The 22,956-nt window shown below is 38.4% G+C and overlaps 1 protein-coding gene and 1 pseudogene across 3 annotated transcripts in view; both read left to right on the plus strand.

The window, feature by feature from the left end:
- LOC116093765 overlaps nt 1-7,374 on the plus strand; it is a 187,984-nt gene extending 180,610 nt beyond the window's left edge. For all 3 annotated transcript variants that reach the window (XM_031375466.1, XM_031375467.1, XM_031375468.1), the window contains one exon: nt 7,077-7,374. In XM_031375466.1, coding sequence (XP_031231326.1) covers nt 7,077-7,227 — 151 coding nt within the window. In that variant the 3' untranslated portion in view covers nt 7,228-7,374. The remainder of the gene's footprint in view (nt 1-7,076) is intronic.
- Nucleotides 7,375-17,012: 9,638 nt separating this feature from the next.
- On the plus strand, nt 17,013-22,825 carry LOC116093299 (annotated as a pseudogene).
- The last annotated feature ends 131 nt before the right edge of the window (nt 22,826-22,956 follow it).

The following is a 22,956-nucleotide window of genomic DNA, read 5'->3' on the forward strand; positions in this document are numbered from 1 at the left end:
AAAAAAAAAAAGAAAATGGGAAAGGGAATGGAATGAGGAACTATGGGAGGGGCAATGAGAGGGGCAATGGATGGAGTGTAAATAAATAAAATAATTAATTAAATAATTTTTATTGACTATTTTATTTATTTACATTTAAAATGTTATCCCCCTTCCTGGTTTCCCCTCCAGAAACACCCTATCCCATTTCTTCTCCCCCTGCTTCTGTGAGGGTGCTCCCCCACCCACTCACTCCCACCTCCCCACCCTGACATTCCCCTACATTGGGACATCAAGTCTTCATAGGACCAAGGACCTCTCCTCCAATTGATGCTCAACAATACCATCCTCTGCTATGTATGTGGCTGGAGCCATGGCTCCCTCCATGTGTACCCTTTGGTTGGTGGTTTAGTCCCTAGTAGCTATGGGGGTCTGGTTGGTTGATATTGTTGTTCTTCCTACGGGGTTGCAAACCCCTTCAGCTCCTTCAGTCCTTTCTCTAACTCCTCCATAGGGGACCCTGTCCTCAGTCTTATGGTTGGCTGGGAGCATATGCCCCTGTATTTGTCAGGTTCTGGCAGAGCCTCTCAGGCGACAGCCATATCAGGCTCCTTTCAGCAAGGACTTCTTTGGCATCTGCAGTAGTGTCTGGGTTTGGTGACTATGTATGGGAATAGATCAAATAATTTTTAAAAGAAAAAACAAACAAACAAAAAAAAACCCAAAGCCATCAGTCTCTTTAAGCTTCTGTCTACAGATCTCAAAGCAATAGGTTTCATTCCACTCCCAGGCTTACAGGACTCCCAGGATCCACAGGACAGTTGTCACATTGCTGGATGGTTAAAACACAGATAGTGTGACAGTAGATGTAGTTGAACTCAGATACTCTGGGGACTTCAGACACTATCTCTGACATGCTGAATACTGGAATCTTCTCTGAAAAGTCTGCTGAATAAACTATTGCTCTTTGTCTCTCTTCCCCTTCCTTCTTTCCTCTCATTTCTCTGTTTTCCCTCTCACTTAGCCCCCCACTACCACTCCTGACTAACTGAAGGTTCTCCCATAGCATGGTAGTCTCTATGGTTTCATGGAGAATAGGTCTCCCCAGAATGTGTATTCCATAGCCTCACCTTAGAAGTCACATATGATCTTTTCCTCAAAACCCTAATAATCAACCCATATTTGAAGGAAGACATTATTCAGGGGCTTGAAGGTTTATTATTGAGTTTCACTGCAGAGAGGAATCAGCTACCATACTTATCTTTGAATTTGACTGGAAGTCTAAATTGTCTTAATAAAATAGATGAATAAAATGTTAGAGGAACATTTTCCTCTAACCATTGTAGCTTACCATGATAACTCCAATAACAGAAGCTTTAGGAACACGTTGGAGGGCAGGACAAAGGAAATGGAGAAGAGTTTCTCTCTGCAAAATGTAGAAGTTCTTCACAGAAACCAATAACTGTGAAGTGGGTCTTCAAGAAAGACTAAATTTCACATTGAGCAAGGAGGAATGATTTCACAAGCAAGAGTCCCAGTAGAAACTTCTACTGAGATGAGAAAGTGCCTTAGGTGGCCCAGGAATTACAGTTTGATCACAATATACATTAGGTTCTAGAAGAGGCTGGTAAAACAGCAGAATTGGATTGTGGAGAACATTGCCTGTTGGCAGAGGAAGAGCTTGGGTATTCTCATTGCAGATATTCAATTCTCTCAAAAAGTGCCCCTTCACAAATGTGTACCTTGACCTTCTGTGAAGAACATAAATGTGAAAATGGATCTTTGGTCTACGTATCTGTGAGGCTATGCATAATTTTCATTGGCTTTTCTTGATAGCTACCAATGAATCTGAACATATACAAGGACTTAGATAGTCTTAGAGTGGAAAAATGAGTTTAGTATAAAGGAACTTTCTCATGAATCTATATAATGAATGTGGGGAGTTTTTTTGACACAGAAACCACCAGAGCTTCTATTATATAAAACACCCTGTGGAGCCAGTTCTAGCTCAAAAGCAAGTGGGAGGCATGAGGAGATTTTGTTATAGAGGAAAAATTCTGGTTCTGTTTCAGATGTTGGTAAAGACATCAAGGCTGAAACAAAGAATAGTTAAGGTGTGTTACTAAGTGGAGAGGTGAAATAAGAAGGAAAGCAATGTAGATAACGTGCAGATGACAACTAACACTCAAAGGAATTGGATGTAAAATGAGTGTAACAATTCCCATGGTGGGGTGGTAGGATCAGTTCACTATGCTATCCGGTTATATAGCTCTCCCATCCTGTATTAACATGAACTGAAATATTAAATTAAAACTTTAAAACTCTCTCTCTCTCTCTCTCTCTCTCTCTCTCTCTCTCTCTCTCTCTCTCTCTCTCTCTCTCTCTCTCTCTCTCTCTTCCTCCCTCCCTCTCCCTCTCTCTCTCTCTTACTCAACTTGACACAAGCTACGTTAATCCAAAAAGAGGGAACCTCAATTGAGAAAATGCTGCATTCCATAAGACTGGACTCTAGGTAAACCTGTGGGACATTTTCTTGATAGATGATTGGTGTGGAAGTGTCAAGCCCTCTGTGGGTAATGCCATGCCTGGTGAGGTGACCCTGGCATATATAAGAAACCGAACTGGATAAGCCATGAGAGGCAAGCCAAGCAACATATTTCTGTGGTTTGTGGTTTGCTTCAGGTTTTGCTTTCAGATTTCTGCCTTGGGTTTCTTCCATGTCTTTCTTCAGTGATGGAGTGTAGCCTGAGGGCTCTAACATGAAATAACCCTGTTCTTCTCTGAATAGCATTTTGTTATGGTGCCTTATCACCACAGTGGAAACCCTAAGACGGCTATCATTGTGCAGTTCTTGTTCAGGTGGCCATGCTATTTTCCATGATGTTTCTACACCTTAGGGTATAAAGATCCTGATGTAGATGTATCAACTAAAGATATGCATCCTACAACCAGTTGCACTCTGCAGGTTGATTGGTTCATGGTTTCTATGTTATGATCATCTGCTGAAATAAATCATTTTTGATAAGGAATGAGAGCTATCCTTATCTGTAGGTATAAGGCTAGGTATTTAGAATGCACTTGAGAATTATTGGGTTTAACAAGATGATAATGGTAGGATCCTCTGGGATCCATAGCGTAATCAGCCATAGGTAGATGACTAGGTTTATAGTACTAGATATGAACTCCCTCTTATTACATAGGCCTTAAATCCAATTTGAATGTTTTAAGTCAGACTTTGTTTTTCCATTGCTGCTAAATTTTAAAAGTTGGCCATGGGGAGTAGAATCTAAAATGAATAGTGTCCTAAAGACATTTAGGGAGGACACAAACATTCTATTCAACCCTTTCTGTACATGAGCCTTGCAACATATATGAAAATATTATGCTATAGCTTGTATCTTTATCCTTTGGAGAAGCTTCTCTGGGTAAAATATAAAATATAGATGGCTTTACTCTTGTCTGCACTTTCAGAAACTGTAGGCATAGTTTAGAACCTAACTCCAGTACAAGTCAACAGCAGCATAGACATGAGACTTCAGAGACGAAAACAAAAATGTGCTGGCCCAATGTCAGTTACCATGGGCGACTATTTGCAGATGCATCATGGCTTACTAAGCCCCTGTGCTTTTCATTTGCCTGCTTGACATCACATTATGGGCTCAGCACCTGCGGACATTTGCACACACATCTTTTACAGCCAAATTTTCTGCAGGGGAGAAGAAAAACTTCCATGGGAAAGGAACTTAGCTCAAAGGGGGCAGTTGATCACTCCACTAGTCAAAACTGGTAGGCATTTATTTTGGTCTTGGTAAAATCTTGTCTCTAAAAGCCAAATGCATTATACAGTTTGTACAGTGTAACCTACATATATTTGTGAATGAGCCATTCATTTCAAACATATTCATTGTCAGTTATGAAAATCATAGGCAGGCAATTATGTTTAAAAGCAATAACATAAACCTATAGTAAAGTGTTTAAATGCTTTTGGAACATCACATCTCTTGTTTCTTGGTAGAAAGAAGTGAGCATAGCCTTTGGATCTAGTTCTAGACAGGTTAAACAGTCCAAAGACTGTTTACCTCAAAATAACATTTCAAGACTACTCATGAAATGACTGATTTTAGATTCTGTTTTCCATAGAAATAGCCACAATGCCAAAGCATTCTTGAAGGAAAAGTTCCGTGACATGAAGAGGAAATGAGATAATGCCCCATAAAATGCCTTGTGCCTGCCTGAAATACAACAAATACCAATAAAAATTAACTTTATTTTTATAATACAAATACACGATAAACTTGGAAGAAGGCAGTTTGTATTCCTTGGTTAAAAAAAAAAAAAACACCACTTGGGATGAATTTGGAAAAAAAAATATTTTTGAACATATTTTGTTTTCAATAGCTGTTTAGACACCAGAAAAAATGATGTGAGTACCTGGGGTGTAGATTTTAATATTTTTATTAAAATAGCATGAACGTTATAGACAAGGACAGGTAAATCATACAGAGTGGATTCACTAAGAAAACTTCACTAAGAATTTGTTCTTCAGTCTTTTCCTGCACTGTTTTCCCCCTCATCATTGAGATTCCTCTATGACCTGTGAAATTTTGAGAATCTTTCAGAGGAGATGTTCATCCTGCCCCACTGTCTGATTTTAAGTTTCAAAGAAAAACATGGCCATCTGGAAGTCCTCTACTCTACCTCAGCACTGTCTCTGCTCCTGCAGAGACACACTGCAAATATATCTCTGGTTCAGTCCAACTACAGCAAGAAAACTGAGGTCTGTGATAGCCAAAAATTCTTGTTGAAATCTGGAGCTTCTTTTAGAATAAAGATATCATTGTGATGGCTTTAGAAAGAAAGGAAAGTGCATATCTCAGAGTTTCCACCTCCAAGTGGTGTGAGTAGCTATTATATGTGTGTGTGTATATATATATATATATATATATATATATATATATATGTGAATATTTCATATTTTGGGCAGAAGTACAGATGATTTATGATATTTTAAAAGCAAGTTACAGTTACTGCTGTGTAAAACTTATAATACATATACATAGACTTCATATACATATACATAAACATTATATACATCATATACATATACATACACATACACACATATATGTATATATGTAAATACTTATACACATATGTTTATATAAAAACCTCTGGTCTATATTTTATACCCACTCTCTGGTACCATGTAGCCCTACTAACTCAGTCTTTTTTTGACAGAGTATGACTTGGGTATACTGTATGTTAGACATCCTATCTTGTACTACAGGAAGATCCTCAGCTTACAAATAGCTCACTTTACATAATATTTTGCATTAAAGTTTTATACAGCAGTAACTAGTAACTTGCCTTTAAAATATCATAAATCGTCTGTACTTCAGCCCAAAATATTGAAAATAACTTTCTCTATCATAATATAACCAATTACTTTATAGATCTAGCCATGAAGATAAAACATTACCAGTTTTTTGCCATATAAAAGCCTAGGTGTCACCTAATGTCCAATAGGAGAGCATCAGCAGTCTATTCTTCCTATGTGGTAGAATGAAACCTTTGTTTCTATTATTATTATAGAAGGCTACTTGTCATTGAAAGAATTCATTATATTTTATGTTTATAAATGAGACTAGAAAAGAATAGAAAATGCTACTTTTGTAATATCAAATATATGCATATAGAAGCAACTGAAAAGTTAAATGATATAGATGGTAAGGGTTTCCAATTACAGTGGGACTTTACATATATATGTATATACATATACATATATAATTAATATTACCACGAAACATTTTAACCGTTTTTATCATTATTTTAACATATATAAACCTTTTGAAGTATTCATGTAATTTTGTATTATTGGAGAAACTTTTAAGAGGTTTGTTTTTTTTTTAAAACCTACTACATGAAGTTTAGAATGGTATACTGCAGCAAATTACAAGGATGTTTGACACTGAATTCAAACATATATTTAAGTAGAAAGGTAATAGTATTTAACTCTTTCTTGATCTCTGTTGCTCACTGTGCATGTGCTCTCCAATTTACTTGCCACTCATTCAAGAATTTCATTTCTTTCCCCTAAAGCACCAATGGCTTCCTCTTACCTAACACACTCAATCAAAATTGTTGTGAGAGTCAAGCCTTCTAACCAAATGCTGTTTTTAAAGCTTTCAAAGCTAGCTGTCTTCCTCAGGCAGCCCCCAACACGGGCTTCTCGCCCCCTGTAGTCTGAGCTTTGCCTCCACCCCTATTCTCCATCCAGATACACAATGTTCTTTAAGGTTCATTCCAAACTCCAGTTCTCTCAAACAATGACTTTGTCTAGGGCTCATATTTTAATTTTCATTAGGCTTTACAGCTCAACTGTGTGACCCAGCACACATGCTTGTCTGGCCCGGGCAAGTGCTTCCCATGAGTGTTGCTGTGTTGCGGTGACAATGTCTTTGAAAACTTACAAATGATCTGTTGTAATATATTTCAAAGTATAGGTGCACTGTAGATACAGTAAGAACTCAATATATACTTTTTGACAGATTAAAAATGACTTACTTTTATTATACTATTTAAAAAGTGGGATTTTTATTTTTACTGAGGTATGTCTGTATATTTTATAGGGTAAATTATAGTAATAGCATATGTGCACACAATGTAATCACAACAGAATTCTAAGCTCATGAGTATTTGAAAATATTCTTTTGACGGGGTTGGGGATTTAGCTCAGTGGTAGAGCGCTTGCCTAGCAAGCACAAGGCCCTGGGTTTGGTCCTCAGCTCTGGAAAAAAAAAAAAAAGAAAATATTCTTTTGAATTATACTATTTTATCAAATGAAGTGTTAACTAATTCAGATGGAAAACAAAACCAATTCCATTGTTTTCTTGTTCTTCTTTTTTTTTTTTTGGTTTGTTTGTGCACTCCTATTTTAAAAGCAAATACTGAGTGAAGAGAATATTGAGGCTGTGAACAAAACCCATAAAACACCATTTCAGAATGAATAATTTGAAATAGAACGAGAAATGCTTCCTTCTTTTGCTGCTCTGACACCATCTAAGCTTTCTAAGATTCCTTTTTTTTTTTTTATTCAGCTGTATATACATGTGTCATGTGGATTGGGTGCAGGTACCTGTGAAGTCCAGAAAGAAGTCTTCAGATCCTCTGGAAATGGAGTTTCAGGCAGTTGTGAGCCACTTGACAAAGATGCTGGGAACTGAACTCAGGCCTCTGCAAGAGATCTAAGAAATCTTAGCTGCTGAGCCATCTCTCCAGCCCCTACATATCAGCTGTTAAGCAGTGGTATTTTTCAAACAGAGATTCTGGAAAGGAACTAGTACTGTAGAATTTCCTTAAGACTGTTGATAATAAATGAGAAGAGTACAACGCTAAGTGATCAAGAATATGAAGCCTCTTTATTTCTGGGACGCCACAGCTTATGCATCAAAGCTTATAGAAATTATAACTTATCAAAAAATAGAAAGGAATCTCAGTCTTTTGTTGAGGAAGGGGCAGTGGAGAAAGAGAAATGTGGTAATTCAGTTGGATGAAGAAAAGAAACCGTTGTGACAAAATGAAGTAGCCACTGTGTAGCATCAATCACCATGATATGTATGTATAAACTACTGAGTCTATACACAGTCATTGTTACCAACACTATCTCCTTGTTTTAAGGATAGAAATCATATAACCATTGGGTTGCAAGACCACAGAGGGTCAGAATTATGATGGCATTAAGCATCCAGAAGTTGAACTATGTCCAGGGCTCCATCATGGTGTAACACAGCTCAATGGTAATGATACTTGGCAATTTTTCATCTTGGGATCTGCTCTTACTAAAACTTAAAAAAAAAATCTTTGAAAGCAAAGAAAATTAATTGGTAGTGAAAACAAGGGTGGCCTTTGGATTCCCATACCCAAATTTAATTATCATCTACTAGAAGAAATGCTAACAGTCTTATCTGATGATCAGATTTCAGTAGCTTATGTTCATGTTCTAAGCACATTCTAGAAAGACATACTCATGGAAGAGGAAATGATAAATATCAGACAAAATGACCCAGGCTCCTCAAAGCAATGTTGTCAATTTCTTCTTTAGGGTTTTGCTAACCAGATACTCCAAAGAAGGTACACAGGACATTGGGGAATTTGACTTCTGCAGCTCTCGCTAGGATCTTAGGGGATCTGGAAGGAATTCTAAATAAACAAAGTCTTCCAGCTCAACCTGGCCACAAAGAGTTTACAAAACCCTCCCCTGTGCTCTTAAGTGGGCTCCACCACTTCACCACCAGCCTGCACTTCCAAGTACACAGGGGTCCTAGATTATCAGAAACCAGATCCTACTGGGAGGAGTAAACACCAATCAACTGCCCCATTAGCCTCCAGAGGACTGGGGGCTTTGTTTATAGCAAACAGAGAGACAGCTCCTACCTGGAAAGCCAGAGCCTTCCAATTTTTTTTAAAATGTTATTTAGAAGACATAGGTCTACCACTGTGTAGCATTATTTTTCTCTTTCTGCACAGTGTTTATTCTGCTATACACATTTGAATACTAACTTTTTCTTTTGATAAAACAAGAGAAGTTAAGGATAAATATCCATGGTCTTCCTTCAAGCTGTTCTTTCCCAACAATTTACATCTGCAGGTAGGGCTAAAGTGCAGAGGCAGAAAATGAAGATTGGCCCCCCTCAAACTCTAACACTAACTCTCTTAGAGGAAAGATTAGTCATGGGACTTCTTCCAATCCAAGGCAGAGACATCTCGATTTATTATCCATCCAGGGCTGTCCTTGAAATGCAGATGTTTCAGGTCACAGACTCTTCTCAGGGATGCAGCTGGCCTAATTCTTTATTGCTGCCCCCAGACAATGACACATAGGAGGGCTGGGCCAAGTTCCCTATGCTGCTGTTTTGCACTGAGAATGGCTAATATATGAGGTGTGTTAAGACAGCCAAGAGGAGCACTGGTGGCCCCTTGGGCAAGGTCACCAAGCTGGATTGGAACCGGCTGAGGACTTTGTTGAGTTGAGAGTTCAGCGGCTCAGTGATGATGTCATCCCAAGAGAAGTCATATTTACGTGCAAGATCTGGTCTGGGAAACCTGCATTGGCAAGAGGGCAAACTAGAGAGGTCACTGTTTTTGTTTCTGGAAGTGAAGGTAATCAAATTCTGGCTATTGTTGCCATTCATGAGTCTTAAGTTAATTGTTTCCTTGCATCTCATTGCATATCTACAAAAAGTTACATTTAAAAAAATTTAGTCATTTTCATACATCTGTAGAAATGTTTATAATAAAAAAATAAATGTTTGTAATTGCAATATATTTTTATTATGGAAGTGTGTGTTTGATATCACGTTCAGAGCAAAAAGTATGAGATTACCACTCAAGGAAAAAGTTTATTATTATAGTCTATAGGGAGAATAAATTACATGTAGAAGTGACTGTGACATCAAATATGAAAAAAATCAGAAAATTTCAACCATGCCTTAATATCTTAGTATTGTGGCACAAATCTATCATTGAAGAAATTTCCCAATAACTTTTGAACATACAGTTCTAATCTATCTTTCATTCCATCAAGGAAGGAAATGAGCAATAGGATACACTCCAGGTCCATCATGTTGTGCATTCTGCCAGGGGTATTTCCCATACTTCCTTACTATTCATTCATTGGAATTAGATTTGCTATAGATTTAGGACTAGGACACTTTGTAGCAGTTGAAATTAATTAAGGGGGAAAAGGAGGTCTTAGTCACATGGTCGGGAGTTCCTGCATTTCTTCACTGAGGTGTTTTGACTTCCCATATTTACCTGGCCCACCAACCTTCCATTCCTTGCAGAAGAGCCTGAGATCAATACAGTAGATAAAGATAAAGCTTAGGATAAACGATTACTCTATAAGCTCATGGAAATTATAATTTCAGTGTATAACAGACACTAGAGGGTACAGTAAGCTCACAAGCATAATAAATTTATCACTTATGTGCGGTGATTGATTTGTATTCTGGTTTAATTAGCCATGAAAGAGTCCATTTTCTTAAGGCTTCTTTTACTTTTCATTTTTATTTCTTTCACCACTGCCTGCTGTAGAAGCTAATCCTCAGCTGTCAAGTTAAGAAAATTTAAAGGGACTGTAAATAAAAACATTACCAATCATGAATGCGTTTTCATATATCAACTCAAGATAGCAAAGATTTTATAGACAAACTGAGACCTGTAATTCGATTGTGGAAGATCGTCTTACTGTTATAATGAACGTTCATTACACTCTGATCATTTGCAAATGTAACCTGCACAAATTGAATATATTATTAACTTCTCTCAGAACAGATGTTTTAAGAGAGACCCTAAACCTATAATTTTTATTTTGCTCCATTTTAAGAAACCAGGATGTGACTTTAAGAGAGCTATATATTTATAGAACTCAGAAAAGAATAAAAGTTGATCCATAAAGTGGAAGAGGGTCAGGGTGGGATAAGGGATTGGGGGTGATGGACTGACAGAGGGAATGGTTTCATTACTAAAATAACAAACTCACAAATGCATACAGAAAATTCACTCAGAGTGTCCATGTTTATTTTAACTAGCCACCACAAAATGGGAGTGGTGAGGACAGTGGTGTGGGCCAGCTGTTGTTTTTCTTAAGGAGGTCCCAGCTCTGTGTGCTCAGGAGCACTACTGGAGAGGGCCATGCTGAGACAAATGTTCTGTCCACACTTTAAATGGCAGCTGGTTATTAAATGACTCCCAATAGGGTGAACACTTGCTATTGACAATAAGGTAATATAAGGACCATGCAGAGCAATCAGGATGGGGATGGGAATGAAAAATCTTTAATCTGAAATTACAGCTGTCAGGGTCATATTATAAAACATGAAAGTTGCATCTGCAGTTAGAATTAATGTGTCCCCAAAGCCAAGTTTCTCATAAACTGCATCTTGCAGATACATATTTTATAAATAGGCTACCAGTCTTCTATAAATCAAAGAGAGCTGTGGCCTATATTAGGGAATTAAAAGGGGTCATCTCTCGCAGCACTGGTATTTGTTGAGCAGCACAAGTGGATGGGGGGAGGAGTACAGTGTGAAATGAACATCGATTTCCAAAGTCTAGCAGGGAGGTTAGAAGTGTTAGTCCTGCACAATAAGACCCCACCGATCCTGGCACCACTTACAAAGGACAGGCAGATGCACTTCCTAATAAGCTGTGAATGTGGCGATAGGGGGCCTGACAACACTGTCAGGAAAATTGTCTCCCTAGAAAACTTATGCCTCCCCTAAAGTATACATCTTCTTTAGCAGAAGTTTTCTTTTTAAAAATCTATTTTGAACTCTCAGGGAGAACCCCATTCTTTTAAGAATAGTCATGGTTCAGGTAAGATCATTTAAATCAGAAATACATAGAAAGCCATATTAATAATTCCACATAAGCATGTAATGCTCAGGCCTAAGAAGAGAGAGAGATCATTTTTTAAATGAGTTATTTTTTTTAAGTAAACACATCTAGTACCAACAGGTCTTATACTGTAAATCTCTGAGAACATGAAGACTCTTAGTTACTCTGTGGCCACATCCCGTCTGGGTATTTGATGATGGCTCTCACTTGGAGGTCAGAAATAGCTCTCATGAATGAGATGTTAGCCTTACTGCTAATGCATACCTCATAAGAGTAACCTCTGAACATCTCTCCAGGCTTAGAAATATAAAAATAAGTCCTTTTCAGCAACTACTTAAAATGGAAAAATGCTATAGAAACACAACAGGAGAACACATGAACAAGCTGGGTTCCCATCCCACATGATATATGTAATGTATTGTATTAGGCAGAGTTCTCTAGAGGAATAGAACTGATAGTATATGTATCATATGTACAATATCACATATATTCAATATATATCATTGAATGATATATAAATGATACATGTATGTAATATATATATACATATGATAAGCCACTAAAATAGAGTGGCTTATAGGCTGTATGTAGTTCTGCTAGTCAACAGTGGCTGCCTACCAGTGAAAAGTCCAAGAATCTAATAGTCATTTAGTCTTCTAGGCTGGATGTCTCATCTAGTCTTCAGTATATGCTAGACTCCTACAGAAATAAGCTCTAATGCAAGTGAAGAAATAGACTTGCCCACAAGAGTGATGGCAAGCAAGCAAAGAGCAAGAGCTTCTTTTTCTTGTGTCCTTTGTACAGGCTGCCACCAGAAGGCATGGAATCTGAAAGGTAGATCTTCCCGACCTTCAAAGGTCTGGATTAAAGGTGATTTTTTTTCTACTTGAAGTGATTTATTTGAGAAAATTTTCCCGTGATGTACCCAGCCACTTGGATTTTAGTTAATTCCAGATGTAGTCAAGCTAATACCAAGAATAGCTATTACACTTATCCTGGTAAAGCTTCTAAAACTTGAACAACCGTGCAAAGGCAGGTGTGATGGTTTTATGAAAGGCTAGAAGAAAAACTCATTGAAAACAAGCACCCCCTATTCCTTAGTAGTGATTGTCTTCCAAAAGCAAGTAATATTTGAATTCACCAGATTTATGGTTGTGATTACCCAACATGCAAAATGGATAAAGAATGGATGCAGATTGATAACAGGGTTTGTGAAGATTTATCAGCAAATTAGCTTACTACAGTCAATGCAACTCTTTCTCCACTTCAGACTAAGCAACTCCCAAAACTACTGGTCAGACAAGTAGGATCTAAGAGTGCAAGTACCTTCACTGAAAGAGTAACTTTTCTCTTTGTGTCTGAGGCATACAGACTCAACACGCACTTCTGTCAGTAGACACCATTGGCTTACAAACGCAGTTTTTCTTTCTACTATTCTCACAATGGTACGCTGACTGTGTTTCTTTTCTATGGTACTTAGCCTTAGTTTCTTGGGTTTTTTTTTGTTGTTGTTGTTTGGTTTTTTGTTTGTTTGTTTGTTTGAGACAGGGTTTCTCTGTGTAGTCCTGGCTGTCCTGGAACTCACTCTGTAGAGCAGGCTAGCCTCAAACTCAGAAATCTGCCTGCCTCTGTCTCCCACGTGCTGGGATTAAAGGTGTGTACCAACACTCCCCAGTGCCTTAATTTCTTATGCCTCTATGACCTCCAGACTACATAAGCAGAGGGGATCTGTCTAAGTCCCCTTTGTCATTTACCAAAATACGTCCATTCATATAAAATGTAGGAGCCCACACATGGAGGCAGTGGGATATAGAACAGAGGATAAAACCCAAGCCCAAGTGTTACATGCAAAGGACATCAGAGTGGGTCTAATAGTGCAAGAGTTTCCATATGAAACCAATTTAGAATTACAGATGGAAGCTCTAGCTAAAGATCTGACAATGAGATAAACACATGGGTAGTAAATATACACTGAATATATTTTGTGAATTTTTATATTTTGATAACATTGAGTTTGAGTACAAAGCATTTTGTAAGAATAGAATAATCCAAAATTAAAATAAAATCTTCAGCCATAATCATATTTACAGTAATTAACTTTAATCCCCAGAAGTCCAGTGGAAAGGTTTTGTTGGTGGCAACCAGGACATGGGCATGCTCAGCAGACTAGGGGGTTTCCTTAATCATTAAGGGACCTTGAGTCAGGTCACTGAAGGATTCATGACTTCAGCACAGAAAACAACTTCAGCACCAGTATCAGGCAGACCTGGAATTTTATTAAAATATAAAGGCACTCAAGAAAAGAATAAGCATGCCCAATAAGAGAATGAGTGTTGGCATCTCAAAGAAGACTCACTAATTTAAAAGACATTTTAAGCAGACTTGAAACAGAGGTTAAGAGAAACAGGGATTCCATAGGAAGAGTTGAGATGTGGATATGTGGATATGGGCTTCTTAAGGGAAAGTCCCAGTGAATGAATTTTGCAGAGTGTGAATATGAGATTCTCAAGGGAGAGTCTCAGTGAAGTGTCTTAACCATCTATACCATGTGATAACTCTCAATTTACACCTCAAAGGGTTGCTTAAAAGCTCATTTTCTTCCCCCTCCTCTATCTTTGTGTGTCTGTCTGTCTGTCTGCCCCCTCTCTCTGATAAGTGAAACTATAGGATTTTTCAGGGAGTGACTTGAATAGAATTGTAATCTGATAAAATGAAACCAGAAACCATTAAGGTTTCACAAGTGGGCATGTCCTTTTAGTTGGAAAAAAAAAAGGAAGGGTTAGTTTCAGGTGATATCCTTGGGAAATTACCTATGTATAATTAAGAAAGGAGCATGGCTTGAAGCAAATGTTGCTAACTGTGTTTAAATTCTTGACTTTTGGCTGGTCAAGGGGCTTTAAACATATCCCAGGGTGATGGACTCATTTTGCTGCCTGTGTTCCCCTTTTCAGCCACCTTGACAGTTCAGCTAGGACAGAAAGCAAGCCTGGATATAAATCTATCAGTGTGGAAGAATGACACTTGCTTCCTTCTACTCTGGAGGAATAGAGAAGGAAAAAGCATTGGGAAGATAACAGAACTGGTAGAGAAAGGAAAGAAGCAAGGGTGTTATGAAAATAACATCAACAGCACACATCCCTTCTGTATCCTCCAACCATGAGAGGCTAGAGTGACTACATACCACCAGATGCGGTATACAGACCCTAAGCCCCCAAAATAAGAAGCTTAAGAGAATGTTTTATACCTGACCTTTGACCTATGAGAAAAAATGAAGAAAGTGACTCAGAAAACCTGGCAAGTCCCTTGAATTTGGTTATTACCGCAACATGGCTGATCTTGCCTGAATTTGGTTATGGAACTATCCACACTCTACCCCATATGCAAATGATGAGGAAAAGAAATTAAGTCACTGATATAATACTTCTTACTGTTTTATATGATCAAAATGTAATAAACACAAATAAAAGCTACTATTTGCCCTCATAAGCTTTCCATAAACAAGAGAGTAGTTGACAACTTAGCTATCAAAGTTAAGAATATTAATAATACAAAATTCCATCCTTTTAAAGTTAAGAATATTAATAATATAAAATTCCATCCTTTCAAATCTGAGAAGACATATTTACTTCTGTACAAAATATGATTGCAGGAATATGGCACCATACAAATATACATTATAATTTTATCTAGTTCATATTGGAATGCTATCTATAATATAAATGTTTTTATTTAAAGTTCATCAAATCATATATATTTGCAATGATGAAATATAAAACAAAACTCAAAATTTTAGTTTCTATTGATACCAGAATTATACTTGTACATATGTGATTAAAAATACAAATGATGGATGTAGAGATGTCTCAGCCAAAAAGAAAATGAAAAAGGCCTACAGCTCAGGCATGAGGAGGAGGAGCTCAGATCTCCAGCACCCATGGAAAACTAAGGCATGGTTGTTAGTGTCTGTAATATTAGTTCTGGGATGTGGTAGAGAAAGACAGGTCTTGAGAGCTTGATGGACATCTAGTCTATCTAATCAGAGAATTTGTGATCAGCTAAAAAACCCTATCTTTAAATCATAGCATAGAATGACTGAGTAAGACAATTGATAACATCTGGACTCCACTGTGCACGTGCATACACACACACACACACACACACACACACACACAAACACATGCACGCGCACATCACATGCATCCACTAGTACACATAGTACACATGCACATGAATAAACTATGGGGGAAGATGGGAGAATGGAGGAGGGGAGGGAGACCAACAGTTAGAGACAGAGAAACCGACAGAGACAGAGGTAGAGACAGGGACAGAAAGACAGAGACAGAGAAACAGAGAGGACCTGTAAATTCATTTACTTCACTTGTAATGCTTCAGAAAGTGAAGACTGTCAAGTGTTCCATGAATATCTGGCACTTCCAACATCTCGAGGTAGAAAACATCCTAAGTAGGCGAATTTGTGGTACATCCAGTGATAAAACTTCCTAGCATCATCAGGGAAGTGATCAAAGCAAGGAGCGTTTAAAGAGACCCTGAGAAAAAGTCTGAGTATAAACACCAGTGTGTGGCCACTTTGAGCTTTTTGACTTTGTAGTCAGTGGAAAAGCCAAAGAGACACTCCACCTTCTCTGAAGCCACACATGGCACCCCAGTTTGCCCCTCGTCTAGTCATTATCTCATGGCTTCCATCTAGGCCTTGCCTTCCTGATGCTGGCCCTAAAGCCACAGTCCCTCTTGCCAGCTGTTCTCCATTAGAATTGAGAGTTGATCTTGACTGACAACCTGATTGGATTGAGAGATACCCAGCAGATTGGTGGGACACAATTCTTATTGTGTCTGTAGGGTTATTTGCAGAGAAAACAATCATGTCAGTCAGCAGATTAAGCAAGCAGGACTAACCCTAAATGCAGAGCATGCCATTCAATAGGTTCAGGGCTGGAATAGGATAAAACACAGAAGTGAGATGCTATTATGGACATTCCCACCACTTCTTGAATGAACACATTGTTTTGTCATTTTAAGTGTAACATCTAACAACTTAATACATGTATGCAATGTACTGATGGCAATTTTGTGCATTTATTTCTCATTTTCTTCCCATGCCCTTGGAGCCTCTTTTTCCAGACTCATCCACTTCCTACTCTTTTCTTTTTGTATGATGTCTTATTCAGATAGCCACAGCATCTGTGTGCTCATGGTTACATTGGCCATGTCCCATGCAGAGGACAGCATTTCATAGCATGCTTCCCCTTCATCCAGCTCTTACAATTTCTCCACCTCCTTTTCAGATGTGTTCCTTGAGCCTTGAAGGAAGTGACATTGATATTCTGATTAGGGCTGGACACTCAAACGTTCTCTTATTCTCAGTTATGAATCTCTGTCTAACCTATTGCCCACTACAAAAAGAAATTCTTCTAGGGAGAGCTGATAGCTCTAGTGTAAGGCTATAAACAAAAATATTTAGAAGGCAATTTGGCTATCTGCTCATTTAGTATGAAATCAGCAGTAAGTTCCCCTTGAGATTTGGACCCAGTTCAACAGTAACATGGAACAGGTTGCATTCCATTCAGAAAGAAGTTGGTTGCTCTTCTCCCCCAAACAACTGTGCCACTATTGCATCAATGGTCACATCTTGCATCGAAGGGTCAGTGTTGCAGTACAGAGAATCCACAACTGGGTAGCCTTTTCTTCCACATAAGGCTGGACATCATTTCATGAGATTATGAGTACTAGCTAGCCCTCAGGGAGGAAGAATCCAGTTCAGATCCAGTTTTTAAAAATCTCTATATTGTATTTGAAGCATGTGGTATCGTCAACAATCTTAAAGTCTTAGTCTGGTTCTGGTAAGAACAGAGAGAGAGAGAGAGAGAGAGAGAGAGAGCAATGACAGTAGTCTGCATTGTTTGGGTGTCTGTGTAGGAACGCTGGCCAATAACTTGTAGCAATTTTTTCCACTGAGCACTGGGATATTTGTTTAAAATTCTATGACTTCTTTGTGCTGCATTTTTTCTTTCCATACAGAGCATGTCAATCTCAACGTTATTTTTTAAACTTAACTATACCTTTCAGCTATCCTATAATGTAGTGGAATTCTATATGGCTTTTTCCTACATCCTTAGAGTTTCCTGGTCCTTTCTGAATCCCTGAATTTCTCCCATTTCCTTGTCTCATCCCTCTTAAGTCTTTCCAGTTGTAGGATGCACATGACACTTTCATGTCACGTGTGGTTTAATAACTAGAAAGTTTCTTCTCTATTCCACTGAGTCACTATGGCCCTAGAAGTAGGCAGTTATGTTTCCATCCAACTTGGTAAATGTAGTGTGGATTTTGCTGATGTTCTTAATTATGGATGTCAGATTCCACAATCTCAGCCTTTGAACAGTCTTAGACCAGTGGTTCTCCTAGAGGATTCCAGACCTTCATCCCTACAATGCCTGCACCATTAAATTCTCATTCTAAGACTACCAATTCCAACTGAGAATCTACCATTTCTCCCAGGTCTCTATTCTGCAGACAACCATTGAGTCTATTCAGCCTTTGATCTGCTCACATGAACCAATTTAATCAATCCCTATATCTATAGTCTGCTTTCTCTCTTAGAACTCTGACTAGTATAAGGACCTTCCAATTGAGGGCTCAAGAAGGAAGCTGAAGGATGAAGGATGAAAAACTGGCCAAGCACATCACATTTGCTCTTTCTTTGCCCCCTGTCCTTGTTGGTAGCATCCACAAGGCAACTCTACCTACTAGTGACAGTTAACTTACTTTTAGCTTTCCATTCTACTTTGTATTTCCCAAGACACACAGAGTCTGGATCATACTGCATACTAACATCAATCAAAAAGCTCCTCCTAAGAGGTCCACATTTTGTTTCCCTAAACTGCCAGCCGGCTGATTCAAATTAGCCTCTCCTCCCTCCCTTTGTTGCCAGGCCGATGTCAAGCATCTGTTCTGCCTGCAGATGCTACTTCACGGTGTTTTAAACTTCATCTTTGGCTCTTCAATGAACATTTTCAGTCTTTAAAAGAAGTGCTCTACCTCCAGACGGACTTCTGCCACATGAAGCCAGTAGTTTAAGATATACTGATATACAATTTATGTACCATAAAATCAACTCACTAGAGGGTGTTCTTTGGTGCCCATTGTAATCGGTTTTACAGCTATCACCATTGTCTAGTTACAGGATGTTTTCATCATCTCATTATCGCTTAAAGAATTCCTGTGCCTGTTATCTGTCGCTTCTCCTTCCCCCATCTTCCCACCTCCTAATAACCATTAGTCTATTTTTTTTTTGTTTCTGTTGATTAGCTTCAGATATATCCCATACATGGTGTGCTATGAACTGAAGTGTGCTGCCCTATGAGTCATATGCTGATGTTCCAAATTCTTAGATTATTACCTCATTTGGAGATGGGGTTTGTAGAAAGATAATCCAGGGTAAAGAGGTCAAGCATTGGAGGCAAATACAAAAGGATGTTTTCTCAGAAGAGGAAGAAAGAGCAGGGCCATAGGCATACAGGGGAAAGGTCGTGTGAAGAACAGTAAGAAGGTATCCAAAAAGTGATTTCTGGAGGAAAAAACAAAAATTCTACATTCTTGATACCGAGCTTTGATGCTCAAGGACTGTGAGAAGGGCTAAAATGGCTCAGTGTTTAACACTGGCTGATCTTGCACAGGACCTAGGTTCAGTTGTTATCACCAACATGATGGCTCACAACATCCACTACTCCAATTTCAATGAATTCAGAACCTTTTTCTGGCCTCTTTGGACAATATGCATGAACAAGCACCAGGTGCATTTTCATACATGAGGCAAAATAACCATTGCATCTAAAATAAAAATAAATAAATCTTTAAAAAGAAAAACTGTGACAAGATAATTTTGTGTGAAGTTACCTAGTCTGTGTGGCCTTTGTTATGACAGGCATGTAGTACATGGAAATCATGCAATCTGCACTTTTTTATGTTCTTCCATGTAGCATAATACCTTTAATGTTTAGTATGTATCAGTACTTCATCCTTTTTATTGCTAAATAATATTATATCGTATGCATTGTGATAGATGATGCTGAAAATATCTCTTACATTCAAAGGGACTCTTGCTTGTGAAATCATTCCTTCTTGCTCAATGTGAAATTTAGTCTTTCTTGAAGACCCACTTCACAGTTATTGATTTCTGAGAAGAACTTCTATATTTTGCAGAGAGAAACTCTCTAACATGTTTAATACATTTTCTGTATCTAGCCATATAATATACTTTGAGTCACTTTAACATTTTGATTATTATGAGCAAAACATTTGCGAAGCCAAGCACAATGGTGCCTACCTATCTTCTTAGCATTTGGGAAGTAGATGGGGAAGGGTTATAAGTTCAAGGCCCAAAAGATGCTACAAAGGTTCATGATATATCTCAAAGTTTGCCTACTATGAAGTAGGCCTAGAGTTTGAAAAAAAGTATGAACTGATGTCCATGTAAACACTTGCTTTCTTTTGCAGCTCAGTGGATAAAACAGAAAATGGATAACAAGTATATAGTCCTGTGGGATGTTGGCATGCAGTTTCACTTGAAATTATGCCTTTATACCAAATAAATTGCAGATTAAATGATGCCCAATTGGTGGCTTCAAAGTCACAGGTCATTACGAAGTTGAGTTTTCAAGTGCCAATGCTTATTCTGTTAGAAGAACAAGTTTAAAATAAATTAAAGCTTATTATTCAATTGGTCCACAGTCAGTGTTTCATGGTTTGGTCAGAATGACTTCACTCTTTCTTATTCAGATTCTATCCTGGTTTAAGACCTTTTAAGACTGTAAGTGCTCTAAAAATCCCCCTTTACAAGAAAGATTTCAAACACAGGAATACATGCTTCATAGACAGCTTGAATTCCTCCAAGTTCCTATGTGCTTGGCTTCTGGTATAGCTAAGTGTCCTTTCATTTTTCTCTCCTCTTCGAGCTATGTTCTCCTAGATGATTAAAAAAGCAATTCCTCTGTTGGTTATAAATCTAAGCTATGATAACTCTGTCTCAGGTGGATTTGAAGTCTAGGATCTCCAGAGGGCTCTCCTCCTGACTAGTCCTTTGCAGGCATACGCATGCATGCTTTCCAGAGTTTACTCGAGCAAGATTCCTTTGTTTCTCTGATGATCAAGAACAGAAAGTGCAGTGACCACAGGGGGGAAAAAAACAAACAGGAGCCATGTTAACATCTTAACCTATCCAGCTCTGGTCCTCAACCACTCAAAAATGATCTGTGTGACACAATATTAAAGGTCTGTCCAATTTGAGGGAGATTGGTATTCTATAAGTATTGACTTAAGTGGCATCAAAATTTAAATAAAAACAGTTGTCTATTGTGACAGTACATGCCTTAAATGACCCTCCTTGTAAGTTACTGCACAATTCTGCCAGTCCATCTCAAGCCCACTGACAAAGAGATGTCCCTCAAAGTGTTTTTTTTTTTTAATGCCCAAATCATCTTCCTTCTCAAACTTTATTTTTTTAATAAAAATATTTATCTCTCTGGTCATTTCTATTCTGTGCAGAGGGACCATCAGGCTGAAGACTCCCCTCCAAGCATTCTTCTTCTCCAAGGGGATCACAATGCAGTTGAGAACAAAGGGAAACTTCTAGTGGTTTGTAACATGGTAGACACATTACAGTTTACAAAAATTAATTACATTTTAAAAAAATACCAGAAGATTGTGAATGTTCTATAAAGAAAACAGAAGTTTTGAGGAGATGAGAATCTCAAATATTTAAATACTGTCACAGAGTATGTGTTGAAGTACCACACTGAACCAAATTTTTGTTTCAATTTTAAAACTTAAATAACCCCATCTTTGGAATTGCCCATACAGGTTGTACTAGTGTGATTTGTCAATTCTTCAAGAAAAATAAATTAGTTGACATGTGACCATATATTAAAGGAGAAAACCACTAATTCGTTGGTTTTTAATATTCTTCCAGAAAGATTTCTGCTTCAAATATGTGGCTATGTCTGCTGTAACATCTCTCTGTGTAGCCACAGAGCAACCATGAAATTATACTTGCATATAGGGCCTTGTGGCTAACATATGGTCAGTGGCACTTAGCAGACTCTGTCAGGTCTCTCTACGCTCCCATTCTTGAAGGACCCTGACAATATTTTCCAAACTAGCAAGTTTGCAGACTGTTGCCTCTCTGCAGCAACGAGTCCACACTGCTGCATCTGTTACCACTCAGAAGACCACGCAAGGCCTGTCATCATCTGAGTAAAATTTTGAACAGAAATCTTAAGTATGGTGTACACAATTACCGCCCAATCACCTGTTGCCCTGGACAGAGGAAAAGGCATTTGTATGGGATGTATTAGGCAGGCAATAGTTCCACTTCCTGGGTGCTTCTGTTGCTATCAGCCAAGGACACTGCCACCCCAAGATCATTAAGTGCCATGAAGAGTCAGGAGCACAAACTGACATTAACATCTCAGGCTTTCTATAACTATGTCCTTGGTGAATACGAGGAATACATTATCAAGGTTTTCAACTACAAAGAAGTTCTTCCCATAAATACAGGTCTGGAGGCTGGAATGACTGCCTATAAGCTTGCTTGTCATTGGGGCTAAACCATGAAAGGCATCCAGGAATACAGAGCAAAGAATGTTTTTGTTCTTTGGGGGCGAATGCTGTCTGCAATCTCCAGTTCCACAGATCCAAACAGTTATGATGCCTTTCGACCCTTCATGCCAGGCTTTGAAGCCATCCCAAATAATGAACTGCTTGCACTGGAACATGCTCTTCAAGATCCAGTGTTGATGCATTCATGGTGGAGCTGATGCGGTGTGAAGCAAGCATTACTGTTCCAGAACCAGGATACCTGTCAGGAGTTCGAGAACTCTGTACCAGGTCCTATTTATTGCTGATGAAATACAAACAGGATTGGCCAGAACTAGGAGATGGCTAGCTGTGGATCATGAGAATGTCAGACCTAACATAGGTTTTTTTCTTGGGAAGGTCCTTTATAGTGGCTTGTACTCTATTTCTTCAGTGCTGTGTGACAATGAGATAATGCTGACTTTAAACCAGACAGCATGACTCCATAGACCATGGCCATCCACTAGGCTTCCGAGGTGCCATTGCATCTCTTGAGGTTTTAGAAGAAGAGAATCTTGCTGACAATGCAGACAAGATGGCACTATCTTGAGAAAGGAGTTCATGAAGCCGCTCTCTGGTGTTGTGACTGCCATAAGAGGGAAACGGATGTTAAATGCCATCGTCATCAAAGAAACCAAAGATTGTGATTCTTGGAAGTTGTGTGGGTGCAACTCCTAGATAATAGGTGTCTAGCCAAGCCAACCCAGATGATATCATGAGATTTTCTTCTCCTCTTGTGATCAAGGAAGATTTGATCTGGGAGTCAGTAGAAATCATAAACAAGACCACCTTGTCCTTCTGAGAGTAGGAACTGCCACTGGCCCCTGGGAGCCATCTTCAGACAGGGCTCTTGTGAAGCTCTGCTAGCAATGGACAGATTCAACTCATCTGTCTCTTAAAAGACATATATATATATATATATATATATATATA

This window comes from Mastomys coucha, unplaced genomic scaffold (assembly GCF_008632895.1).
Source record: "Mastomys coucha isolate ucsf_1 unplaced genomic scaffold, UCSF_Mcou_1 pScaffold16, whole genome shotgun sequence".
Lineage (NCBI taxonomy): Eukaryota > Metazoa > Chordata > Mammalia > Rodentia > Muridae > Mastomys > Mastomys coucha.